General features: G+C 33.7%; 1 protein-coding gene across 16 annotated transcripts in view; it reads right to left on the bottom strand.

The window, feature by feature from the left end:
* The window catches only part of ROBO2 (roundabout guidance receptor 2), a 1,676,347-nt gene that overhangs the window by 86,121 nt on the left and 1,562,753 nt on the right, over positions 1-27,473 (bottom strand). For all 16 annotated transcript variants that reach the window (XM_041734856.1, XM_041734853.1, XM_041734854.1 and 13 more), the window contains 7 exons: positions 23,635-23,759; positions 18,768-18,939; positions 14,011-14,216; positions 9,145-9,226; positions 8,571-8,733; positions 6,851-7,017; positions 2,240-2,361 (listed from right to left, as the gene is read on the bottom strand). In XM_041734856.1, the coding sequence (XP_041590790.1) occupies positions 2,240-2,361; positions 6,851-7,017; positions 8,571-8,733; positions 9,145-9,226; positions 14,011-14,216; positions 18,768-18,939; positions 23,635-23,759 (1,037 nt within the window). The remainder of the gene's footprint in view (positions 1-2,239; positions 2,362-6,850; positions 7,018-8,570; positions 8,734-9,144; positions 9,227-14,010; positions 14,217-18,767; positions 18,940-23,634; positions 23,760-27,473) is intronic.

The raw sequence follows: 27,473 nt of genomic DNA, 5'->3' as shown, positions 1-27,473 counted from the left end.
TTATTGTAAACAGAATGCTTTTAGTTGCTAAAATTTCAGGAAGACGCCTGGATGGGCTGCCTCTGGATTAGGGCTGGCCCTACTTACAAGGGGGGAGGTTTCTTCATTCCCTCCTCTTGTTTGGGCTGATTTTATTGATTTATTCATGAGAGACACAGAGACAGAGGCAGAGACATAGGCAGAGGGAGAAGTAAACTCCCTGTGGGGAGCCTGATGCTGGACTTGATCCCAGGATCCCAGGATCACAACCTGAGTCAAAAGCAGATGCTCAACCATTGAGCCACCCAGGTGCCCCAGGAACTGGTGAAAAATAACCAATTTTCCTTTCTTAACTTCCTTATTGATGGAGTTGATAGATGGTTATTTTCCTAAAGGAAACTGGACTCTGGACTCTAAGAGTGGAAGATGAGAATCCAATTTCTTCTTACTTAGTTGTCCTTCTACTATAATAAAATAATAACAAGAAGGACATAATTATAAATAATTTCCAATTAATATTATAATTAAAGTAAAAGATTTTCTAGGTATCCCTAACTCAAATGTCTGTGACTTAACACAATGTACAGGATCTATCATATACACAGAGGGTTTAAGGAAGTTGTGCCCCTTAACATCTTGATACATTATGGAGTTTTAGAGGTTATGATAGAGAAATCTTAGTTATAAACGAGAAGTTGGCACTAGCTCTATTATGCACAGAGAAAAATATCACCTGGCTCGTCTCAAAACACAGACACTCACATAGACACAAACACATATACACAAATATTAGGATTCTCTAGTATGGCCAATGTGGCTATTTTTATGCTATTTGTTGTTTTCACTGCAGTGGCGATTTTTTTTATTTTGATATAAGTGGATAAGTTGATATTTAATAATACATGGAATTAAATATTCTTAGTATATATAAAATCTACATGACTTATATAAGTCAAATTATTAAAATTATATTCATGTTCTGATGCTATTGCATGAGATATAGCTAAAGGAATGTACAGATGATTTATTTCAATTCAGAAGAAAACTTTGTCCAATTAAAATGTTTTGTGCTCCAAATAATGCCATTAATAAAGCAAAAACCAAACCATAGACGGAGAGAAAATATTTACAAATCAGATGTCTGATAAGGAGTTTGTATCTACTATATAAAAAACACGAGTCTATTAAAAGGACATACAACCTAACATAAAAATGAGCAAAGAATTTCAATAGACATTTTTCTAAAGAAGATACACAAATGTTCAAGCATATGAAAGGATGGAAAATATTATAGATCATTAGAGAAATGCAAATCGAAGCCACAAGGATATACCACTCCGCACCCACTAGAATGGTTATAGTCAAAAAGACAGAGGGTAGCAAGTGTTGAGGAGGATGCTGAAGAAACTGGGACTTTCAAATATTGCTGGTAGAAACATAAGATGGAACAAGTGCTCAGGAAAGCTTTTTGGCAGTTTATCTGAGTATTTGACAGTTACCATTTTACTCAGAAATTCCTAGGTAGAAACCAAGAAAAATGAAATCTATGTCAACTTGTTCTCAAATGTTCATGGCTCCCTCATTCATACTAGCCACAAAGGGAAACAAACTTCAGCTCATGAAAAAAAAAAAAAAAAAACAGCAAGAAAAACAGAGTATGTGATATATCTGTATGATGGAATGCTATTCAATAATAAAAAGGAACAAAGTACTAATAGATATTATGACATGGTTGAACCTCAAAAACATTTTACTGAGTGAATGGAGCCAGACACAAAAGATCGCATATTTCATTATTTCATTTATATCAAAGGAACAGGCAAATCCGGGACAGAAAGTAGATTAGTGGTTGCCCAGGGCTAAAGCAGGGGGGATGGAGGAGGCACTGGTCATGAACACAAGGTTACACTGTCAGATGATGAAATCTTCTAGAATCAGATTTTGATGATTATTGCACAATTCTGTAAATATACCAAAAACAGAATTGTACATTCTAACTCTGATATGTTAATTATATCTCAATAAAGCTATTACAAAATAAGAAGATGAAACATGCCATGGTTCTATTGGAATCAGTCTATTTTTATTCTACTCTTTCACTGTATTGAATATTTTTCTCTTTTTGCCATTGATTACACCTTGATACTAAATGGTGAGGGTTTCCATTACTATTTGTTTGTTGATTCACTTTTTCCTTTTTTGGTTTGTTTTTTTAAAGTAATGAAAGAAACTTCCATTAATACTGCTTTTGAAAACTTACCGTCCATGTGACCTGAACAGTGGTGGGAGTCAACACAACTGGAGTATGAAGACGGACAATGACATCTCCTAGTTCTTTCTGTACTTGTCTATGGTCCACTCCTTGTGCTGGTGGGCTGATATCTACAGAGATAACCATTCCCAATATTTAGAAATTCCTAGTAAAATTTCAATGTATATTATATAAGCCATTATGATTAGGTCATTAGAAATAATTGCAGGGCAAAAAATTAAAACCTTTTGTGACAAAAAGAAAAACAACAACAAAACATTAAAGCATACTTGTATACTTACCATCCACGCTAGGATATAATTTGGGAGATGATATTTATCTTTACTAAAATAATATTAATAAAAGTATAATCTCTCCCTCCCTGCAAATACATTGTTGTGGAAGATCTATTATCTGCTTATTAAAGAATAAAGTATGTGCCACAAGACTTCTCTAGAAACATCAGTTTTCGATAGATGTTGGCATATGGATGGACTTTCCTGAGTAGTTAATGGAACTTATATCTGAAAACTACTGTTTAACAATTTGTTTTAATCCCTTGTCCCAGTTGGTAGATTGTATGTTCTTACTCCTTGACCTATTCCAGACTGGAAGTGTGGAAAGGAAAGTAATCACGGGGACTTGGGAAGAGACTTATATCACTAAATGTTAACAAAGTGAGGGAAAGAAGGAGAAAAAGCCCACCAAACTCACACAAAAATACTTTTGACTGAAAAATTTAGGATACTGATAAATATTCTAAAGTAATAAATTTTGAGCAGAACTTCAGTAATCTGGCACATAAAGAAAAACAGTAATTTGGATGCTTTTTGGAAGTGATTGGGGGAAGGAAGGGGGAGAAAGAATTGCAATACTTAGAATAATATACTCTCAGCCATACATTGTTCTGCCCCATATTCACCATTTCCAGAACACTAGTCTATTGTTCTATATAATGCTTTATGTTTTGTGTGCCCATTAAGAAAAAAAAAAGATAAATTATAGACTCTCATGTTCATAAACTGATATCAAACGTTGAATTTCACACAAACTCAAATCAGCTACTTTAACTCATGTACTGCAGTATTCAATTGAGTTTTTTTCCTCCAACCATCTTCTAACAGAGGAAGTCTAATTCAAAATAATTTATTTTCTTAATCCTGTTTCCTCCTATTTTCTCAGGCCACAGTGCAACACTCTGGCAAAAAATATTCGTAAGTGAGTATCTCAGCCCTAACTTAAATTTTGTGCACTAACAATTTAGGACATAAATGAGGGTGGGCAAAATGGGTGAAGGGAGCCAGAAGTGCAGGCTTCCAGATACAGAATGCAGAAGTCATGAAGTAAAAGCAACAGAATAGGGCAGAGAGCAAACTGGTGGTTGCCAGAGGGGAGGGGGAATGGTTGAAATAGGTGAAGAGGATTAAGAGTACATAGATTGCCAGCAGCCTGGGTGGCTCAGCGGTTTAGCGCCACCTTCATTCCAGGGCGTGATCCTGGAGACCCGGATACAGTCCCATATTGGGCTCCTTGCATGGAGCCTGCTTCTCCCTCTACCTGTGTTTCTGCCTCTCTCTCTCTCTCTGTGTCTCTCATGAATAAGTAAATAAAATTAAAAAAAAAAAAAAAAGAGTACATAGATTGTGATGAGTGATGAGTAAGCATAGAATTATTGAATCATAATATGATGTACATAAAATGAATATAACAATGAATGCTAATTATACTTGAATTAAAAATAAATAAATAAACATTTTTAAAACCCAGCACAGTAAACATAGTTAATGACATTGTAATAGCATTGTATGGTGACAGACGGCAGCCACACTTCCAGTGAGTGTGGCATAATGTATAGATAAGTTGAATCACTGTGTTGTATGCCTGAAACCAATATAACATTGTGTGTCAACTATACTCAAAAAACATTTTGAAAAAAGAAAATAAAATTCTCAAGAACCTTAGCGTGGAAGAATGCATAAAATACAAACTGGCATTACATGCAGCATATAATGAAAGCATTACTTTTATTTAGTATTTGGAATTTATGTCAATAATTCACAAATTTGATTTTAATTAAAAATAGGATTAAAATACTTTAGATCTCTTCAACTGTTTTCCAACCCCCTGTACCAATTTGAGCAAAGCACAAACTTATCTCATGACTCGGAATGTATACTTGCTGTTGTTATTTGGAAAATGGATAATATAAACAATAAAAAAATGAGTGAAACAATTGGGACACAAATAATGGGAACTACACTTTAGTGACTTTTCTCCCCAATCCCACTGTTTTTCATTCCTAACATAAATAGCAGAGCTAGTTTTATTTGATCTAGAAAAAAATATTATTAATATTATCATACTTCAACCTTCACTGACACATCTATGGTCTACTGTGATGGTGATGGTACAAGTATTTCCTGCCTTTGCTAAAATAAAAGATTTCTAAATTCTGCGATATTTAATATCTTTCAAAGTAAGACTTCACACAGCAAAGTGTTCTTTGAAAAAAAGTTCTTTGCAGAATGCAAAGCTGCTGAAAGTGTCAAAAAAATGATCCTGACATTCAGACACAAAACATGAGTTTTCCTATTAAATATTTGTTAAGAGAACATAAGTCTTTTGCTCTATATAGTCTCTCAACTGGAACAAGCCAGATCACAAACAACTTTTCATTAATCTTTTTTGACCTTTTCACCAAGAAGTTATTTTATGAGTCAAGATATAGTGACTGACAGAGTTACTGAATTCTCAAGAATGTCTGCCGGATATAATCACACCCAAAGTCTTCCCCCACTCCATTATCTTCTGCCTTCCATCACAGCTACAAACAAAAACTGATTGTTTCTCTCTATACTGGCGAAAATGATCTTGGTACTATGATTTCTTGAGTTAAAACCCTATACATCTTCAGGTCCCATAATTTAATTTACTCATTAAATTCAGACACACTAGAAGCGACTGGATCCAAGCAAGGTAAAATATAACCAGTTTCAGATCTTCAAATTCCTTGTTGTACTTTTTCTTTCTCTGGAGACAGGTTCTTTACCTACAGGCCCTTTATCATCATGGAAAATTAATCACATTACTGCTTAGAGAACAATAGCAAGTGGCATTCCCTCCTCCCTTGACTGTCATCATGTCAGCAACGTTCCAAAATCACGTGGTGACTATTTCACTGGATTCCTTTAAGGCGCCCTTCTCTGTTATAATAGCGTGCTAGTTACTATCACTGAACTACATTGTAATTATAATAATATTTTTATGGCTGTATGGTGCTTTTCATTGCATAAAAATACTACTTTGAATTATATCTCGTTCAAAGCCTTTTACAAATAAGAAATAATTAACCCTTTCTCAAGAACCCTGTGGGAAATGGGTTGTAACACATAATAAAGCCACGATGTCGATTTTATTAATTTCTTTCATCTACTAGAAGGGAGGGAAATTATAATGCAGCATCCTGTATTAACCCCTCGACTGCAGTGATTTCTTAATTTGAAGATTCAGGCTACTAAAGATGAGAAGAAAATCTTCAGTTTTGAAATTATAATATTCTGGATGGGTTTCTTAATGTTTTTTGTTTCAATTCAAGTTAGTTAACGTATAGCGTAATGTTAGTTTCAAGTGTACACTATAGTGATTCCACACTTCCATACATGACCCTGTGCTCAACACAGCAAGTGTCCTCCTCAACGCCCATCACCTGTTTCACCCTCCCTGCCCCACCTTGCCCACCTCCCACTCTGGTAACCATCAGTTTCTTCTCTGTAGTTGAGCTGTTTCTTGGTTTGCCTCTCTCTCTTTCCTTTGCTCCCTTGTTTCCATTCTTAATTTTTTTTATTAGTCCAAAGAAATGTATATATCGGGAGGAAAACTGGATTTATTCCTTTCTGAAACAAATTACCCCTTTAAACATCTGGCTTGATTAAAAAAAAAAAACAACAACAACAAAACAAAACCAAACCACCATAGGGATGCTTGTCAAACTTGAGCAGAAGCATCTCCTGGAGGGTACCTTAACACACACTGCTGGGCTGCCCGCCCACCCCCCCCACCCGAGCTTCTGAGCTGGGCCCAAGAGTCCTCATTTCTAACGTGGTCCTAGGTAATGCAGATCATACTCCTGTGGGAGCCCTGCCTGGAGACCCACTGTGCTATAAAAATAGAATTCTTGAACAATAGGAATCATTTTGATTTCCCTGTCTGGGCACTGTATCCATTAAAGATCACTTTTTGTTGTTGTATAATTAATTTCAAAGAAGGAGACAGGTTTCTTCCTTTTGACATATAGTTAAGCCCTTAGTTGATTTATTATGTAAATGTACCCAATTTTTTGTTTATTATTATTATTTTAATTTATTTTTTATTTTTATTTAATTAATTTTTTTTTTTTTTTTTTTTTTTTTTTTACTTAACAGACCCTGACAGCTCTGGGAAGAGGACACATTCACCAAAGTGAACAGCAAGTTCCCTTCTCCTTCCCTAGATCAGGTATAATGAATCACTGTAACAAGTAATGCAGACACATTTATCTTTCCTCACGCAATCCCTCTCTTCTTAAAGATCTGCTGAATACCTCCTTCCAGAACCAGTCCTGTTTACAGCTATTGAACTTACCTTGTGTGCGCACAGGATCTGACATGGGGCTTGGGTCGCTTAGACCTTGGGGGTTGATAGCTCTGACCATGAATAAATAGATCGTATTGGGCCGCAGTCCTCTCACTGTATAGAGCGTGGTCTTTACATGGTTTGCCACCGTCTGCCAGCTATTGCTCACTGATTGGCTGAAACATGAACAGAACACTCATTTAAAGAAGAGTCATAAAGGTACCGGCAATGGAGTTGGGTTTCAATGACAAAAGTTAATGGCTGAAAATTAAACACACACACGCACAACACTTGAAGTGTTAAGCCCAATAAATGAAACATTTGGATGATTTCGGTTTATTCAACAACAAAGCCGAGCCCACCTAACGGAAGTGCCATGCACAACAAAATTAAACTCAGCCCAGGAGATGTGACAGCCCGTTGCTAATGCACAGCAGCCCACTAAATGAATACCTGTAAAAGGAACAGAGGCCAAGATCACAACATCAAGTTTATACAATAAATATGGTCCTCGTAAATGTATATATATATACCTTGAAAAGAATTAACCTGTAGAAAGAATAAATGGACTACAGAGTAAATTATGCCAATACATTTTCCTGTTACAAGGTGTGTTTTCTTTTGCATCAATTCCACATGCAATATTATAATAGAGCCTTCTAAAACTACATATCTGTAAAAGAAGAAAGGAAGCATGTAAGGAATATTTTCCTTTGGTCACATTTTTAATAAAATTGTACATTACATAGTATGTAATTTCTCATCCTCAAATGGTGTAATACCTCTGAATCTAGAAGTAGAAACCCCTTAATAGCCAGCTATAGATGGGATGCCCATTTAGAAAATTTGTCTAAGGTCAAATGCTGCTTTTGTTCATAAAGAGGAGAAAATGTGATTTTTCCAGGGCTGCGTTTTCAAAAGTTCTTATACATCAAAGCATGAAAATTATAGAAAACTGTATTTTGAAAGTTGGAAATGACATATTTGTTGATCACCTTAAATTAGATAAGGGAAACCTAAAATGAAAGTAATGACTTGTCCTAATGTTTCAAAATGACAGTGGCTATCACTATCTTAATAGTGGTAAATAAAAGAACACTGAAACAATACAAACTTCATTTTCCCATTTGTATGAGTGTTTTATCAAATTCTCACGACATTTGCTAATTTATATCTATATCTTCGAATTGACCACTATTTTTTCAAATAACAATTGGATGTATCTTTTCCTTTCAGGAACCAGAGTGTGTTTTTCCGCTTTTTTCTTAGGCATACCTAATAGATGTATTAAAATATATAGCACAAAAGCAATGGAATTACTTAAAGTTCTTCTCTAATTATTAGAAAGCAAAGTTCAGGGTTCCATGTCTCAATAAACAATTCAGAACTTTAAAAAGTGCCCTGCCTAATTAAATTATTTTCTGCCTACTTCTAGTGACAAAATTCTCATCTTAAATTTTTATGATACACAGGGTAAGAAAGGAGCTAAGTGATTATGTCATGACCTAGACCCCCATAGAGTTAGGCATGGGTAATGCATATTTAATACTATAATCAAGTTATTAATGAAAAAAACTTAAAGTCTATTCTTGAATAAAATCAGATAAATATTTAAAATGCAATGTTGAACATGTTCTTAAGATAAAACAGCCAGATAGCTCATGTGAGATTTTAGGATATAGAGCTAAAGTAACAAGTCAATGGAGAAAAAAAAGGAACTGTCCCATACCTGAAAGCCTCAATGATATATGCACTTGCTGGAAGGGTTCCAGGGGTACCTGGTTGCCAGGACAAGGTGACACTGTTCTTAGTAACATCAGTGACCTGTGGTTTGGATGGTGGCCCTGGTAGGTCACTTAAGTCATAATTTTTACTGATTGTTGCTCCAGATTCTATAGAGGACAAACAGAAAATGCTTCATTTCTGATTGCATAAGATTCCATAATACTTAAAAGAAGGAAAATAGTCTGTTAAAGAATTTGACCTAGACGAAGAATTACTCATTGCAATGAACCAAATGTACGCAAATGAATATTTGCTTTTGCTATATTTACTGTTTACTTTCATGCAAGATCACTAGAATTGCTTGGTCTTCAGATAGTGAAAATAAACTTATCAAGAACAAATGTATCAAACTGCATATATGCATTGTTATGTGGAGAAATTAGAAAGTGGTACACGACTAGTTTATGGATTCAAAGAATTTAAAATCTCAATCTCTCCTTCAATTGACATTTGATACTGAGCTAATTACTCAAATGGGTTCAAGATTTCTTCTATTGAGATAATTCCCAAGGACTTACCTGTCACATCCAGCACAGCACTCCACGAAGTCTCCCCACTTGAACTTGTAGCCACACAAGTATAAGTACCAGTATCAGAAATCTAGTGTGCAAAAAAGGGAAAGAATTCAATTATTTTAATTAATTTATAGAGTAATTACTCAAATCTCAATGTGGTAATATTTAATTTCTTAAAATGTGATATATCATTTAGCTGTCTAAATTGTTCATTAGAGTCAATCGTATGTACACATAAAATATTAAAATCAACTCATAATATTATTTTATTCATAACAGGAGTTCAGTGATTTTTTTATTATATTTCTACAAGTCTAAATGTTATTTGTCTGGTAAACTCTATTTGTCTGTCCCTCTTGCCTCCATAATACCTTTATCTTCCTATAACTACATTTTATGATGGGGCTTCACTGTGTCAGAGTTACATATGGACAAATCAGGTCAGAACAGAATTTTTCAGAATCCTATAAATATTCAGAGATCAGTAATGCAAAATTGCCCTATCTTGAATACATTGTATTTCAATGGATAAAATGTAGTAAAGAGTAAATAAGTCCTGAAATTACAGTTGACTTTTAAAAAAAAAAATGGAGAAGAGTAAAGGAAAAAAAAGAAAAAACAACTAAAACTCTCCCTTTAAATAGATTAGTATTCTGGGGCGCCTGAGAGGCTCAGGTAGTGATCCCAGGGTCTGAGGATGGGATCGAGCCCCACATCGGGCTCCCTGCTCAGTGGGGAGCCTGTTTCTACCTCTCTCTCTGCCCTTCCTGCTGCTTATGCTTGCTCACACTCTCTCTCTAAAATAAATAAGTAAATATATCAGTAGTCACTTATATTTGAATTTTAGTAGCGCGACAAAGAATGCAATAGAATTATATCATAAACAAACACACAAACCATGTCAATGGAAATCATGGAAATTTCTAGCTGAAAGGGACCATTCAAATAATCCCATGCATCACTCTTTAAAGCATACTTCAAAACTGCCATTTCTTTGATCACTTCAACTATTTTTGTTATTCACTGAAGAGCAGCAAAAACAATTTTTTTTGCCTCAAAAAGTGACATTTATTCAAAGAAAAAAAGAAGAAAAAAAATGACAAGATGTTCATCCCTTGGCTTCCTTCTCTTCCCCCTCCTGCTCCTCTTCTGCCCCACAGACCAATGTCCAGGTTGGGCTAGGTAGCAGGACCTCCAAAATTTTTAAAGTAGTTGACAATATAATCAAGAGCTCTCTTCTACAAATGTAAAAGGTATAAATTTCTGTGATTAAATTTTGGCAAAAGGTGCAAGTCAATAAAAAAATGCATGTCAAAAATCTTCCTTGTGTTTGAGTTCTATGGGCCTATAGTATAAACATATTTATTCACATTAGTTTAGGGGTGAGGCTGGGAAGAGAAACTGATGACCAAACTGAATAAGATAAGTCATGTCTAGACATAAGTCTAATTGTTGGTGAAATATGAGGGTTCATGGAATATAATATCTGCTGAATCCCCAGTGCAAGTGTACTGATGACTCAACCTTCCACAACTGATTCTCCGGTAAATCATTAGTGCATGGATGTTACTGCTTTGCCACCATTTTAATTGATTTTAAATGTCATTATGTATTTTAACTTGAGTTTCAAACTGTACTGGCACATCGTTCTCTGCCATATTATCTTCATACAATTGTCTTCTATTATCCAGCGGGATGATGGGGGATAGCCATTGTACAGAGCCATTCTTTCAAATGAGGCTGTGCATGCATTATAGTCATTAGAAATCTCTCCATTTAAGAAGCATCACTCACAAACTAAATATAATGAGCCAAGGTTGGATTTTAATGTGATGTTCATTTGAATATGGTCTGTGAAAGAGTAAAGAATTTGCATTTTATTATAGCTGTTGAACTAAAATGCAGCACTTGTTATTATGTGCAAATGCTGAAAGGAGAGTATGTAGGTAATGCTTCTTAACTGCATCTCCTTGTCATTGTGTAGAGACACAGTCTGACATTAGCTGTGGTAGGTAGGTTTTAATGAGTATTGGAATATTCTACTTCTCAAAAGATACAGATTCAGTTACCAATTAGCTGGACTATGAGAACACAGTGTTCATCACATTATTTTACCCTCTTGCATTAAGTACCAAAAAGAAGAAGAAGAAGAAGAAGAAGAAGAAGAAGAAGAAGAAGAAGAAGAAGAAGGAAAGAAACAGTGAGACACAAAGGAATTTTACCTACAGACAGAAAACTATCTTGACTATACATGTGAAGTAATGTAAAACCCATTTTTATCTCCCTTTAAAGACTGTTATCTTACAAAAAAGGAACATTTTCATATTGGAGTTTATTAAAAGCCATATCAAAAGCTGAAATATCATTTCTAAAACTCACTCTTTGATCACCATCGTCATCACTAACATTCATTTTTATTCCTTTAACTTTTAGTAGTTTCTTTTCGAGTCATAAGTGCTTCATATCTCTTCTCTCCCTCTTCCTTTATCTTTAACCAAGTGTTTTAAAAAGAGATTAATGTGCTGGCACACTCCATCACCTGCTTTTCTCCTTGTTGGCTGCAGACAAGCCCCCAGGAGCTTGCATCTCAGAGAAAGGATTCAGAAGCCTGACACAGGGCTCGAAGTTTGTTTGACATCATCAAGCACCCACCTTTAATTGCTTCTTTCAAACACTACTGGGGATCTTGACTATTCAAGCACACCCTTTAATTCAGCAGTACAGTGAAAATGCATTAACCTCCATGGCCCAAGTCTGCCTTTAGCCCAAAGAGAGAGGTGAAAGTGTTTACTCAAGGAGAGTTGGCATTAATTTTTTAATAACTCCCATTTGTTCAAAGAAGGTTAACAATTAATTTAGAATCAATAAAAAGACAGGCTAAAATCTGTTTTAATTTCTTTATCTTTTAACTAAATTTGACAGCATTTTTTCTATTCAAAGCAATGATTAATGCCTATGTCTCAAAATTAAAATGAAAAAATTATATATTAATTTTATTAACAAATATACAAGTTAACAAATTTTTGTGTACTTTGTGTGTGTATGTACATACCAGAAAAGAGTCCTTTTTTTGTAAATGTCTAGGTGATACACTGATGAATACCAAATAAACATGCAATTAGAAATATATTTGTATTTTAAGAGAAGAAATAGTCCATGTTGTAGTTATTTGAAAATATATGTAATGAAAAATATTTTATCTTTCTTCCCTATTTGAATAGGAAAATTCAACATTGTTTTTCTGCTGTTTTTTTTTTAATCTTAACTCCCAATTTCTACCTACATACCAGATTCTACTAATTGTTCTTCCGCTAAGTCATTATTGATTAATTTTTCTTCATGAACTATTATATCAATCATCTTAATTCTGGCTCTCATTCCTAATCTTTTGACTATGCTAGTAAACTCTTCAGCTTTAACATAGTGATTGCCACATAGAGGGGAGACTCTACATTTTGCTGAATGATATGACTATACTTGTAGAGGGCAGGTGGTCCTCATGATATCATTCATCTGGTATTCACACTTTGTGTAATCAATCTCTTACCTTGAATGTGTGTGGGACCTGTTTACTTGCTTCTGACCAACAGAATATGGCAAGGGTGACAGGATGTCACATTCGTGATTTTGTTACAAAAGACTGTAATGCCTGTCTTTCTAGGAGACTCCCTTCCTCATTGACTTTGAGGAAGTAAGTAGTCGTAATGAGTATATTAATAGGCAAGGAACTAACGGCAGCCTTCAGTCAACAGCAAATAAGACACGGAGGTAATCAATATGATAGCCATAAGGAACTGAATGTTGCCAGCAATCATGTTGCTCAGAAGCAAATCTATTGCCAGTCTTCGGATGAGACTACAACTCTGATACCTGATTTTCCCTTTGTGGGACTCAGAAGTGGAAGACCCAACTAGGTCATGTCCAGACTCCTAACCCCACAGAAACTATGAAATAATAAATGGATGTTGCTTTAAGCCCCTAAGTGTTTGCTAATATTGTTTTTCTTTTTAATTTTTTTTAAATTTATGATAGTCACACACAGAGATTGAGAGAGAGAGAGAGAGAGAGAGAGAGAGAGGCAGAGACACAGGCAGAGGGAGAAGCAGGCTCCATGCACCGGGAGCCCAATGTGGGATTCGATCCCGGGTCTCCAGCATCGCACCCTGGGCCAAAGGCAGGGGCTAAACCGCTGCACCACCCAGGGATCCCTGTTTGCTAATATTGTTAAATAGCAATAGATAGGTAATACACTATTCAGAAATAGGCACTTGAGCAGCTTCCAAAGTAAGTTTAATTTGTTAAATTGGCAGGAATGGTCACCATCTTCTGTTAAAAGAACAGCAATGACTTGTCCTTGCCCACTGGTTTAAATCAAAATTTCACAGCAACTTAACCTTAAATGTAAGATTTTCCACCAACTAGCCAAACCTACCTTTTATGTATTCAATCTTATCTCTTTAGTTTTTTCACATAATAGTTTGGCCAAGCCATTTTATCCACATTTCCTTATAAACATCCTTTGTTCATGACAGTAAATTAGAAGCATTTGACACTTTTAAATTACTTTAAATATCCTATTATAATCACCAACTTACATGTGTTTAAGATTTTTAGCTTTATCAAGCTAAAAATATATATGAGTTGGAATGAAAGAATAAAAAATTTCTAGGTCTGTTATGAACTTATTAACAACAAGTACTTTCCTTCTAATTTCAATTAATCATTTATAAAATAAAAAATAACATGGCCAATAATAAAAGGTAGAGCAACTGTGCTAGCATGGAAGATTTTAAGTTCACAAAGCAATTTTTCCCTAGGGCAATACTTAAGTTGAGATGAAGATCCAAATACAAGTCAAGCATTACTTACCCGTAAGTTCTTAATCTGCAGTGTTCCTTGTTCTTGTATAGTTGCTCTTGAATCTCTACCCAGAAAAGTAAATCCCTCCTTTAACCAGCTAATTACAGGAAGAGGATCCCCAGTAGCTTTACATTTCAGTAATGCTGTACCATCAACTGCTAGAGTTTGGTTCGCCGGGCCTTGTAGAATTATAGGTGGAGGTCTATCTGTTAAAACTAAAAGATAAAGATATTTTCAATATATTTTAAATTCTCAGAAATTATATAGGTTATATTGTACTATTAGATATTATATTACATCCATATTACTTATAATTTATTCTGCATACTCTATGTCCGTTATGTATCTATTATCTATACATACTATACATACATCATATTTACTGGGGACATACTATTACTTATAACTTACTCTGAATTACCTATAGTAGATGACAATAAAATAAATTCTGACATTATAATATTGTTGAAAGTATTACTCATATTAGAATTAAAATAAAAATATGGAGAGTTCATGGTAGTTATTCATAAAATATACATTTTATCTCATATGCATATTTAAGAAAGCCAAGAGTGTCATATGGGCAGAAAAATTTTCGTTTTTGCTTTCATCGTAAATATATGTATAATACATAATTTTACCCTCCAAAGCATTGTGCTGTATTTATAAAGACTATTATGTTGATTGATGTTAAATTACTAGAAATAAAGAAGTAATTTCTAGAATAAATTACTAGAAATTCTTTATTTCCAGGATTATGACACTAGGCTTTAGAGTATTATAATTTGGATTATATGATTTAACTAGTCCCTAAAATAAGCAGTAATCTAGTTATATATATTTATGATATAGAATTTTCATGCAAAATAAGTATTTATGTATATATCAATTCCTGTGTTCATCCAGGTAAAATTTGCAGAATTTCATAAACTTCTAGTTCATTGTTTTTTTTTTTTTTTAATTAAATATTGTTTTGTAACAGTATTGTCAGTCCTGGAAGTATTTCATACTGATTTAGGAACATATCAGAATGTGTAGTATTATTTAAATGAGTGCTGGAGATATGGAGTCAATTGGATGCAAATTTTCATCCAGAATTCATTAGAACACTAAATAAGGAAACTGACATGTCCGAGTCTAAGGAAGGCTTTGTTAAGAGAAAGTTCTATAAACTTCAGCATAGATTTTGATTAATTACCCAAAATATTTATGTATATTTAAATTATGTTTATTATATAATTACCAAAATTTGTATATCATATGTAAATATAAAATTTTCATAGAAAGGAAAAAATGTGGATTTTAATGATTATTAAGTAACTATGAGGAGAAAGCCTCTATAAAGAAAGTCATCTTAAAAAAAAAAAAAAAAAAGAAAGTCATCTTGTGTTACATTGTACATAATCAAAATGTCATTTTACTCATTAATACTCTAATGTCCTTTGTCCACCAGCTTTCATAAATAATCTTTTATATGACTATTTCCAAATCTATATGCATTATCTTTATTATTAGAATTTGTGGTTTGGAGGAAAACATTAAATTAAGCAGCCCTTTTACAGCCTACCATGAGAAAGCCAACCAATTTTAATTTAAAATAGAAGTTATGAAATAGATCCATTGCATGTCAAGATACAGTGGACTTCCAATCAACCTAAACCTACTACATCAAAACACGTATTAAAATGTGTGTATGTATAAATATAAAAACCTTATAAAAAACTTAAAAAAATAAAATTTTGTTTGTGTATTATTGACAAACAAAAATTATTTGTTTTAGAGGTAAATAAAATAATCTTCAGTTAATGTAAAAATACAATATTATACCAATTCTGACACATCTGGCAGTAACCGCACAAGTAGATATATTCAAACTGAATATTCATGGAATTTATTTTCTTTATGGGTCAAAAATGAAAGGCAAATTTACAAAATATTACAAATAATTCTAAGTTCAATGAGAAAACAGGTCTATGTTTCCAGAGTAGAATCTAATTATTCAGTTTTTAATATTCTTACTTCTTTGTTTCAAATTAAATAACTATGAAATTCAGGTAATTTCTTACAACCAGTTTTTGTTTTTATAGCCATGAAATCATTAGATATAGCCAAGAACATCTAATTAGTTTCTTTCTTTTTTATTGCTCAAATGAGTAGCTCAATGTCTTTTTAATTAATTTGATCAATAAAGTAATTGAAAATCTCCTGGCCAGAAGGAATTTTCAGTTTCAAAGATGTTATGGGTGAAAGATGACCACTGGTTTCCATGACATTGAGGTCAAAGGTTAAATGAACATTTAGGGTTTCCAGTGATCTGTGAACAACTCCACAGTTTTCTCTAACTATGCATTATAAATCCTCAATAAACCTTCATATAAGATCATGGTGTGACATTTATTGTCAATATAATATATAAATACATCTCTTCAGTTCTTTTAGATTCTATTGACTGTATTAGAATTCTCATTACAATTTTCTAATTTTCTGTGAGAAAAAGAGCAGAAGAAAAGAAGAAATCAACAGTGCCAATGAATTAATAAGGTCTTCTAAAAGAATATTTTGAAATTCAAGTATATTGAAGCATCTTCATTCAATCTATAATCAGTAAAATGATCACTCAACAGAACATTTCATCACCATTAGCAATCTCATCTTATAGGAACACTTGAGTTATAAATACCTCCAAGAAAGGAGACTGAGTTAAAAAATGTAGCAATAGAAACACTGCATAGATATTTTGCTTATTTCTCTGAATATGACATACTTTGTTTGCTATTTCTCTGAATATGACATTGGAATTTCAATCGGCTTTAAATTTCCCTGGGCCACACCCTCCAAAAAATGTTCCAAAACAAAATGATAGCTCACGTACCATTAAATTGTTAACCAATCTGAAAAAAATAAAAACTATGAATAGAAGCTGAACTCATCAGCCAATGTGGCAAGTTAGTGTTTAGAAATAGTTATTAGTAATAATAATGTGTGTGCGTTTGTGTGTGTTTGTGTGTGTCTGTATGGATAGGTCTTGAAATTAGAGTTCTTTACTGTCAAAATCAATAACTCTATCACCTTCATTCAATGTTTTTGCAAAAGGATCTTGACTTTGTGATTGCTTACTTAAGTAAAAATCAATGTAGGAATTAATATTCAAGGCAGTTGTAGCAAATTGTTCAGTCACCTCACTCATCAGGTTTAAACTTGTTTTCACTCTTTTATTTTGACCTCAGAAACAAATCTAGAATAACCACTGTTTTGTGACATTATGTTGCCAACCAACACAAGTTCTCAAAACAAAAGTTTTCCTTTTCGTTGCATCAGAAATAATTCTGAATATATGTCATATCATCTAGGTCTTCTAATTCATCAGTTTTGTTTTCTACAAATATGGTTTGCCTTTTTCCATAACAATTTATTTAGAAACATTTTAGAGTCTGTCCTTTGTAAAATAACAAAAGCAGCTAGATTATAGTAGAAGTCTTCAGCACTATACTTGGAATGTTTTATTCTTACATATAGGAAATAGGTTATGGCCAGAATATCTTGTTTTCCCAGTATATGTACCTGGACATTTTTGCTAATGGTTGAAAGCATAAGGCCTTTAAAAAGATTAATAATTATCTTTTATTTCTCTTAAAGAAAAACATACATATGAAGGATCAAAGATCTTGCCCATCTAAAGGAAGAATTTTTAGCACTATTACCCTTGAACCTGACTTCTTTCAGTTCCATGGCAGTAAATTTCTGCAACATCAGCAGGTGCAGCCATTAACAACTCAATGTTCCTGCAGCCAATTGTTTGTCTGTTTCATTTATTCCTATTCCTGACATGGTGCTGAATCAGGCAATACCATAGACAGACATTAAAAAAGATTTCCTTTCTATTAATGTAAAATCACCATTTAATCTACATGTAAGTTCAAATTGTATAAAAGTGCATCACATTTCATGAGCAGAGAAGGAAGAGAATCAGAGAAGTTGTAGACCAAAATTCTTATATCTCAGAAACCAGCATCAGAGGAAAATAAAAAACCCACAAACCTCACAAATATAGTTGAACAAGAGAGAATTTTCAGTTTAAGACATCAAAAAACATTACATTCTGCTCAGTAGTAGCTCACAAAATATCTAAAATTCCCAGTCTATCAGATGTGACAAATAAGCTCTAGGGGAAATAAAAACAGATTCTGAAGACCCTTACATCCTTTTCAACAATCAGTATAAATGCAGATGCTTCAGTTAAGACTTATATAATGTGCAAATAAAAAAAAAAAACAACAATTTTAGCATCCATCAGTAGTTTGGTAGGTATTTGGTTAATTTAACTTAGAGAATGAATAATTAAAAAGTCATAAGTTATCATAATGTGATTATCAGCTAAGAACGCGTCTATTTCCACTGATACTATTAAAGATGATATCTCTTTCTCATCTCATGAAATAAAATTATCAATGCCCATTAGAAGCAATCATGTCAACATAAGACTAAAAAATATACAGATCACATATATACGTACTGGGAGTGTGATGTAATTTCTTTAAAATAAAATATTACTCTATTTTAAAAAATAAATTAGATAATCTTTGATATTCTTTGGGATAGTACATGTAAAATTAGAAACAATTAAACGTTATTTTAGGTAGATTCAAACTTAGAAGACAAGCATTCATTTACAGGTTCAGCAATTCAGAAAAATTTCTCTTGGTTAATATGGATCTTAAAATAAAAAATATTATTTTCCCAAGACAAATCTAAAAATAATACCGCACCATCAGTAACTTCCAGTTGAGCTTTTGCTAAAATGCTTCCTGCCACAGTTAATGCCTGGCAGATATAGTAACCCGCATCGGAGCGCTGAATGTTGGTAATTGTGAGGTCTCCAGTTGGCGAAACAGAGCATCTACTGTTGGGTTGCTGGGGTTGATTTGGAAAAAGCAAGTTCTGTGGAAGAAACACAATCTCATCAATATCTTTTCCCACTCAGAAGGAAAATTATATTAACAATAGCTATTACAACTATTGGAATATGTTCAGAAAAAGAAAATACGTTTATTATAAAAATATGGTGTTGAAATGATTAAAGGCCACAGAGTGAGTTTCACTGGGAAACTTCTTCCAAATCATGGGAATATAATATGCTTTATAAAGTCAGCATGCTCTAGTCTGAAGGAATAGTCATCTAAAAACCCTGGATCTTGGGATATCTGGGCGGCACAGTCAGTTAAGCTTATGCCTTTGGTCAGGTCATTATCTAGGGGTCTTGGGAACCAGCCTTGGGTTCCCTGTTCACTGGGGAGTCTGCTCCTCTCTCTTCCTCTGCCACTCTTCCTATTTGTGGCCCATGTGCACAATCTCTCTCATAAATAAGTAAAATATTTAAAAAAATAAAAAAAAACCTTGGATCTTTATTTTAACTCTTTACTTTCTCTCTGTCTTACTGCCAGTTAATTAATATCTTTGAAATGTGATTTCTTCATCTGTAAAATGGGCATAACAGAATTTGTGATAATGTGGAATGTAAAATAGACTTTCCACTAATCATTCTGAGTACTTGATATAATTATCTGAGTTTCTTATAAAGGTGTTCAAATGTGTGTGGCTAAAATTGACAAAGACAGCCAGATCTACTCCTGCTATAAAATTTCTGCCAACTGTAATAGTTTTGAAAGGAGTTAGGTATAAGTACTACCATCTATGCAAGATGAAGCAAATGATTGAAAATAAAAAGAAGATGCAGAATGTTTCTGAAGTATACGTGTGCCCTTAAAGAATTTCATAATATGACTTTCTCTTTTATGAAAAATTACTTTACTTTACTATACATCTCACAATAAACACAAACAGCCTACTCATAAAAATTTGGAAGTTCCTCTATGAGATCAGCAATGTTAACTTAGATGACCTATCTATGTTGCTTTACTGTTGTTCAATTAAGGAAAACATTTGGGTATAACAAATCATATTGAGGTATATTTCCAAGTTGGATTATAAATAAGAGCATATCAATTTTTATGTTGTATTTACTTACAAAAAAGAACATTATAACCCTCTGGGATCTGTTTCTCGACATAGTAATTAATTTTCCAGGTTTGTAATTAAACAGTTTCAATACGTTACAATCAGGAGGTAATAACATTCAATTAAAGGCATAAGACACATTTTCACCTTAAAATGTTTTTACCCTTGAAGTAATACCAATGGAAGAGGATAAAATAGGGTATTAACACTTTTCAATTACGCTAAATGACTTTAATCCTGCGAATGATGTCCTACTTTAATTAGAAGCTCTTCTCTTTATTGCAACATGATGGATGTCCACTTTATTAGATTTGAGTGTGACACTATAAGCCCACTTTACATAAACATTACCATGTTATTAAACCCCTTCTAAAAGAAGTGATGTTTGCAAGCATGTCAGGAATATAATTTCAAAATGCTATTGCCCTCCTATAAAACTTGTATTACTATATAAGGCTAGACATTATCATGCATATGAAACAATTTGAGGACAAGCTAATTCTCTTGTGGAATCCAAATATATTACTGAAATAAACCATCTAAAAGAGAAGGGTCTAAATTTTAAAGCCTCTTGAAAATGATACAATAACTCAAAGTATGCACTTTCCTACAATTAGCCATTAGAATACTAATTTACATAGCACTAATACATCAGATGGGCTTAATTCTCCCTGGGATCTCTTCCTCTACAATGTAGTATCAGTCCACCTTCTAAATGATTCGTTGACATGGAAAATGGCATATGATTGAGGTTAACCCATCATCTTTATTCCCTGCTTGTGTGACATGGGCACAAGAAAATGGATTACAAGCAAAACCCAAGAATTCTACAGAGCTCTTCTTGCCTTGAAGTGCCTAGGTATCTTATTAGTGCTAATTGGCATTATCAGCACATATTGAGGAATATGGACCATTAAGTCCAGGCTCTTAGCTCTACTGATGGAGAGTCATAGATCACTGTAAAAATTGGATACTGAAGACAGTAAGACCAATTTATTTTTCCTAACATTCCAATTCATAATTTGTAACTTTACGATTTGCTCTGGCAATTCTCTTTTGTTCTCATTTACTGTTTCTCTCCCTCTCTGTCTCTCTCTCTCTCTCTTTCTCTCTCTCTTTGATGCAAGGGAGATATATGAAGGGAAGAAAACCAGACCTAAGATTATAATCAAATCAAGTTACCTAACTGGAATTTTTTCCCAGAGATTAATATCCCTGGAGTTACATGCCACTTTGTCAAAAAAACAGAAAAAGAAATACTTTTTATGCTATTTGATTATCCTTAAAGACCATTAAAGCAGAATGTAGTATATTTAAATGCCATGTTTATTAGGCCACAGGACCAACACACGTTATACAATATCTTATATCAACATAGAGCTATTTTAAGGCATGTGATTTACCCATGATACAGCTGTATTTATATAATAATGAGATACAGAATGAGATTTGACTCAATACATGGTTTTAAAGTGTAAATTTCCAAAAAACAAACTTATTTACACCATTATATTTATAAAATTGATAAATAAATAACATGTTCATTTCATTATCTTTAGTATCAGTGGCTTGAGGGAATAACTTTGATGTACCCCAAGGCAGGTAGAGGGAAAGAGCCACTGGCAAGAGAAAAAATATTGTCCAGCTAACCAGGGCTTTCCATCCCAGCCTTCTCAAGTTCTATATGAGTCTAAGGGCTTTCCAGTGTTCACCCATCCCAACCTTCTCAGGTTCTATGTGGGTATGAGGACAGAGGTGACCAGAGTAGTGTTGAGCTCCTCCTTGGTGCTGGACATTAGTGTCTGGGCAGGGGGACACCTCAGGTCCTGGCAGCCCTGACCTGAACAGAAATATAAACTTGACATTTTAGGCAGGACCATGGGAGGAAATTTCACTTTCCTAATTTCCAACAAGCTGTTAGAAATAGCATCTTGTTTGATCATAATATGTAAAGCACTTTTACATATAAACTAACTTAATCATGTCATCCTCATAATTTATGCAAAGTAAAAGGTATTATCCACAAAATTTAGATTAAGAAAAAAAGCTTCAACAAAGTTCAAGAGTGCTACAAAGATTATACAATCATATGGAGGGAAAATGGCTTTTAAATTCTATCCTTTTTCAAGGTGTGTGTGTGTGTGTGTGTGTGTGTGTGTGTGTGTATACACACGTGTTAAAACTACATTGTATTGTTTTACACTCTCTTTATAGTTTGGGTTGTTTGCATCAAAAAGCAATTTTTAAGTGAAGAATCAAGAAACCTTGTGAGTAGAAATTGATTTATAATCATTAAATGATGGGAAAAAAAGATAAATATTAGGGCTTGGAACAGTTTTGATGTGAGGTAAGGCAGTGAGGGGCCAGCACTTTATCTCATCTTTACACCCATAAATCATAAGGGAAGTGACTCAAACAAGGAGCACTGAAGAAAGAAGGAAAGACAATGTGTCCATCTGTACTGAGCTGGTCAAACTGCTAACTAGGGGTGGTTCAGAAAAATATAGGAATCTATGACATTTAAAGATGATGACTAAGGGGAACTTACTGATGCCCCTCTATCCAGATAATCAAACATTAATTCTGATCAACAGGTTCTCTCTATGCAGTCTAAAAAAATTTCCCATCTCTGGCAAAGTCTTTAAATTTCCTGGGACTCTTAACAATGGTTTTCATTATTCCCTAGGAAAGTCTTCCAGAATTTGGACTAACAAAAGAGGGTGCTGAGGCCTATTCCTGAAAACTATGCCTCCTTGAAGATGGAACTGGAAAGTCTACAACAAAAATATCTCCAGGACCTTCAGGAATGTGCTGATAAGTTTTAAGGCAAAGAGAAGATTCTAATTGAAGCTTGAAATTCTGTTCATTGCCTGAGAACCTAGAGGTTAAGTGCTTTGTCCCAATTTGGCCAAGGCCTAAGTGGAAAAAAAAATAGTGTATCTGACTTACTTTGAACAGAGTCTGAAAGTCAGTACTACTCAGAGAGGGCCACAAGTGGACAAACCAGGGCATAGCAAAGACCAGGCAAGAGTTGATTGGTGTATAATGTGTTATTTCCTATCTAATCCCATTGTGAAGGAATCCAGAAGGGATGATGGAAATAAATATCTATCCCACTCATAAATGGAAGTATCCTAAGTGAATGATAAAGAAAAGGTATTTATAATACCTATCTATGAAAGGGAATTGCAATTGGTTTCTAGGTGGATTGATAATGGAAATATTGTTTGACTGTTTTACATGTGCCTAGGATATTCCAAGAATTCTATATCTACAAACTCATTTAATAATCCTAAAGTAGCTTGCTGCAAGGAAGTAAAACTATTTTTCTGTTCAGAGATTTTAAATAGGTTTTGATTAGACTTTTAAAGATACTTTTGTTACACTGAGTTTTATCTATTCTATGTAAGATACAGAATTTTGGAAAATTAACACTAGAAAATAAAGAACATTATATTAGAACATCAGACTTTTACTTATTTTAGAATTAATTGTTCCTTTTTTTAAGAAGTAAAATAAATTCAACATTGATAACAGGAAAAGTGAGGCAAATTTGAGGAGCACCAGAGACAGGAAGAGTTCAGAGATTTCAGAAAAGCAGTCAAGGTTCACACTCACCTGGCTGCCTTCTTTTTGCCAAAAAACAGCTGGCTGTGGGTTTCCTTTAGTTTCACAGGGAAATGTAACTGTTCGACCTTGAGCAACAATCTGATCTCTTGGCCTAACCACAAACTGTGGAGGAGCTATAATTTAAAAGGAAAGAAAGTATATAAATATCAACCATTGTCGAAGAAAAAGCTATCAAAGGGAAAATCTGGTACTGGGTGGATTGCTCAGAGCCAGACAAAAGCTACAATTTTTATTTTTATTTTTCCCTATTTTTTAAAGGATATTTCAAAATACAATGAAAGGAGAAGAGCACTCTCTCAAATGTAAGGAAAAGAAAAGTAAACTTATTAGTAGACACTTTCTAAATGTTGTACATAATATTCCTGTAGCCCATGTATTTGCATAGGAAAATAGATTTTTAATGTATTCTAATATTTCTTAAAGAAAAATATGGTTTCCCAATTTGGTTTTGCATTTTGAATAGATAAAGGTAAAAAAGAATCACTTCATTACACAAGTATCTCCTTCAGCTGAAATTAGTCTATTCACAGACATTGACCAATTCCTGTAATATATGTAAGACACTGTTCTACATGCAGAGATACCAGAAGGCTTAAAGTATGATCCCTTGTCCTCAACGTGCTTATATTCTAAAATCTCCAAGTTAGTGTTGAAGACATCAAAGAATTGAAGATCTGGGAATTACATACAAAGATAACTAATGATATAATGGCATGTATGAAAGGGGTTGACTCTGCTTAATTAATTTCATTTAGATAAGCAAGCATTATTCAGACAATTACTATGTTCCCCTACTGACACTAAGCTACAGAGATAAAAAAAAAAAAAATACATGGCAGGCTTCAAGGAACTCACAACCTAATGAGAAATACAAAACATGATGATGACAACAGCAAAAGCAAGGTAAAACAATTATCTAAGACTATCCTGAGCTCAATGATAGACATGCTTTCGGAGAACAGCATAGGGGCACTTAAATCATAGTACCTTTAAGACATGTGACAGGACTTCAGGAGAGAAGGAGGATCCCTTTATGTTATAGCAGCTGTGAAAGGCTTACACAGAGAGTACACATTATGGGGCTTTGAGGAAAGGGCAGTGTTTAGCTAAGTGGAGAAAGGGACCATCAAAGGGAAAATCTGGTACTGGGTGGATTGCTCAGAGCCAGACAAAAGCTACAATTTTTATTTTTATTTTTCCCTATTTTTTAAAGGATATTTCAAAATACAATGAAAGGAGAAGAGCACTCTCTCAAATGTAAGGAAAAGAAAAGTAAACTTATTAGTAGACACTTTCTAAATGTTGTACATAATATTCCTGTAGCCCATGTATTTGCATAGGAAAATAGATTTTTAATGTATTCTAATATTTCTTAAAGAAAAATATGGTTTCCCAATTTGGTTTTGCATTTTGAATAGATAAAGGTAAAAAAGAATCACTTCATTACACAAGTATCTCCTTCAGCTGAAATTAGTCTATTCACAGACATTGACCAATTCCTGTAATATATGTAAGACACTGTTCTACATGCAGAGATACCAGAAGGCTTAAAGTATGATCCCTTGTCCTCAACGTGCTTATATTCTAAAATCTCCAAGTTAGTGTTGAAGACATCAAAGAATTGAAGATCTGGGAATTACATACAAAGATAACTAATGATATAATGGCATGTATGAAAGGGGTTGACTCTGCTTAATTAATTTCATTTAGATAAGCAAGCATTATTCAGACAATTACTATGTTCCCCTACTGACACTAAGCTACAGAGATAAAAAAAAAAAAAATACATGGCAGGCTTCAAGGAACTCACAACCTAATGAGAAATACAAAACATGATGATGACAACAGCAAAAGCAAGGTAAAACAATTATCTAAGACTATCCTGAGCTCAATGATAGACATGCTTTCGGAGAACAGCATAGGGGCACTTAAATCATAGTACCTTTAAGACATGTGACAGGACTTCAGGAGAGAAGGAGGATCCCTTTATGTTATAGCAGCTGTGAAAGGCTTACACAGAGAGTACACATTATGGGGCTTTGAGGAAAGGGCAGTGTTTAGCTAAGTGGAGAAAGGGACCATCAAAGGGAAAATCTGGTACTGGGTGGATTGCTCAGAGCCAGACAAAAGCTACAATTTTTATTTTTATTTTTCCCTATTTTTTAAAGGATATTTCAAAATACAATGAAAGGAGAAGAGTACTCTCTCAAATGTAAGGAAAAGAAAAGTAAACTTATTAGTAGACAAAGGGCAAGAAGCAAGAATACATCTAAGGTACAGTACGTAATCTGGCAGAAATGAAGGGTTTCAGTTGTATGAACATCATTGGCTGAAAAATGTAGATTTGAATGTAGCCTAAGAAAGTCCTCGTTCAGGATCGTTCTAAGCTAAGAAGTGATAGATGCCAAGCAATATTGTTGGAACATTTACCTCTAACGAATGTGGTATGGTTTGTGAGGGAGGGAGCTCAGTCAATAAAGTAGGAAGTCTGGTTGGAAGACAAAGGAAGTGATGTAGGCAAAGATAATGAGACCTAGACATGAGTAACTCCAATAGAAAAGAAAATAAAGGGATGGGTGGTAAAAATCCTGAGAAAGTTCAGGTTTAAATTTGGAGCTAATTGTAAAAAGAAGGAAGTGAGATGGTAGACAGTAAAACTGGAAGTTTTCACCAAGGACATCATATCAAAACCCACTCCTGTGAAAAACAGCATGTTTATTCCACGACTTTTCTCATCATCAATTTACACTTTAAATTGTTACTTATGCTAGAAAACCAAAGATGGAAAACAACTTTAAAATCAATTCTAATTTTTAAAACCTGCTGTTCATGGCAGCCATCCTAAAATTTGAACTCTAAAGAATTAGAACAATAAATGATGTTCAGTAAAGGTCTTCTACCCAGAATTCTTTTGACTCTTCCAGAGTACACAAGAGCAGGTCCAAGAACAGAGTAAAGAGAGGGTAGCTTCAAACATAAAACCAGTTACCCATTCTTACCAGAATGCTAGCATAGAAACAGCAGCAGCATTTTTTTAAATTTTTATTTTATTTTTTTTTACATTCACTGAGATTTGTAGTGACTTAGTTTTTGGTGTTCTATTATACCACCTCCTAACTCAACACATTCAACACATACCCCATGGACAGCAGGGATAAATCTACTAAGTGAAATTTTCTTCTATAACTATAGATAACAGAAGATTCATTCTAACAGGATGGAGAACCCAGATTTATGGATCTATTTGAACAGGATGTGGTTTATGTTGCCTTGCATTTCCAGGAGATTACTTGCTTCTTACAATCTTCTTGTTATTTCTAAACAATTTCACTGAATCAGCAGATACATTGATTTTTGTTCCATGTTTTCTAATAGGAACAATAGATTAAATCAATGTTATAAAATTACTTCAGGGACAACTCTTAAAACACTGCAATGTCCATTTTTCAGGGAAGATATGAAACCACCAGATTATTCATACCAAAAATGAGTTAGGATTGGTATCTATCATCTCTAATATCCAAGGATAATAATATGTATTAAGCAAAATTTAAAGACCAGATACAGTTCCCACTTCTTAGTAATCCTATGAAAGACAAGCTTAGTGCCAATATGGACACTAACTAAGCTAGAAGTATAGAGAAACAGCTTGTATCTCATTATCAAAAAAAATTTTTAAAAAGTGGATTTAGTAAAAATCAGTTAACAGCCTGATAGAAGTCATACATTCAGCTTATTTGTTCATTTATACTGCTTTGGGCTAGAAAGAATTTAAATTGGCTCACATATCTAATTAGTAAAATCTTAAAGCCCCACATATGTTATGA

Source organism: Vulpes lagopus, chromosome 20 (assembly GCF_018345385.1).
Source record: "Vulpes lagopus strain Blue_001 chromosome 20, ASM1834538v1, whole genome shotgun sequence".
Classification (NCBI taxonomy): Eukaryota; Metazoa; Chordata; class Mammalia; order Carnivora; family Canidae; genus Vulpes; species Vulpes lagopus.
This window is presented reverse-complemented; position numbering and strand designations above follow the sequence as displayed.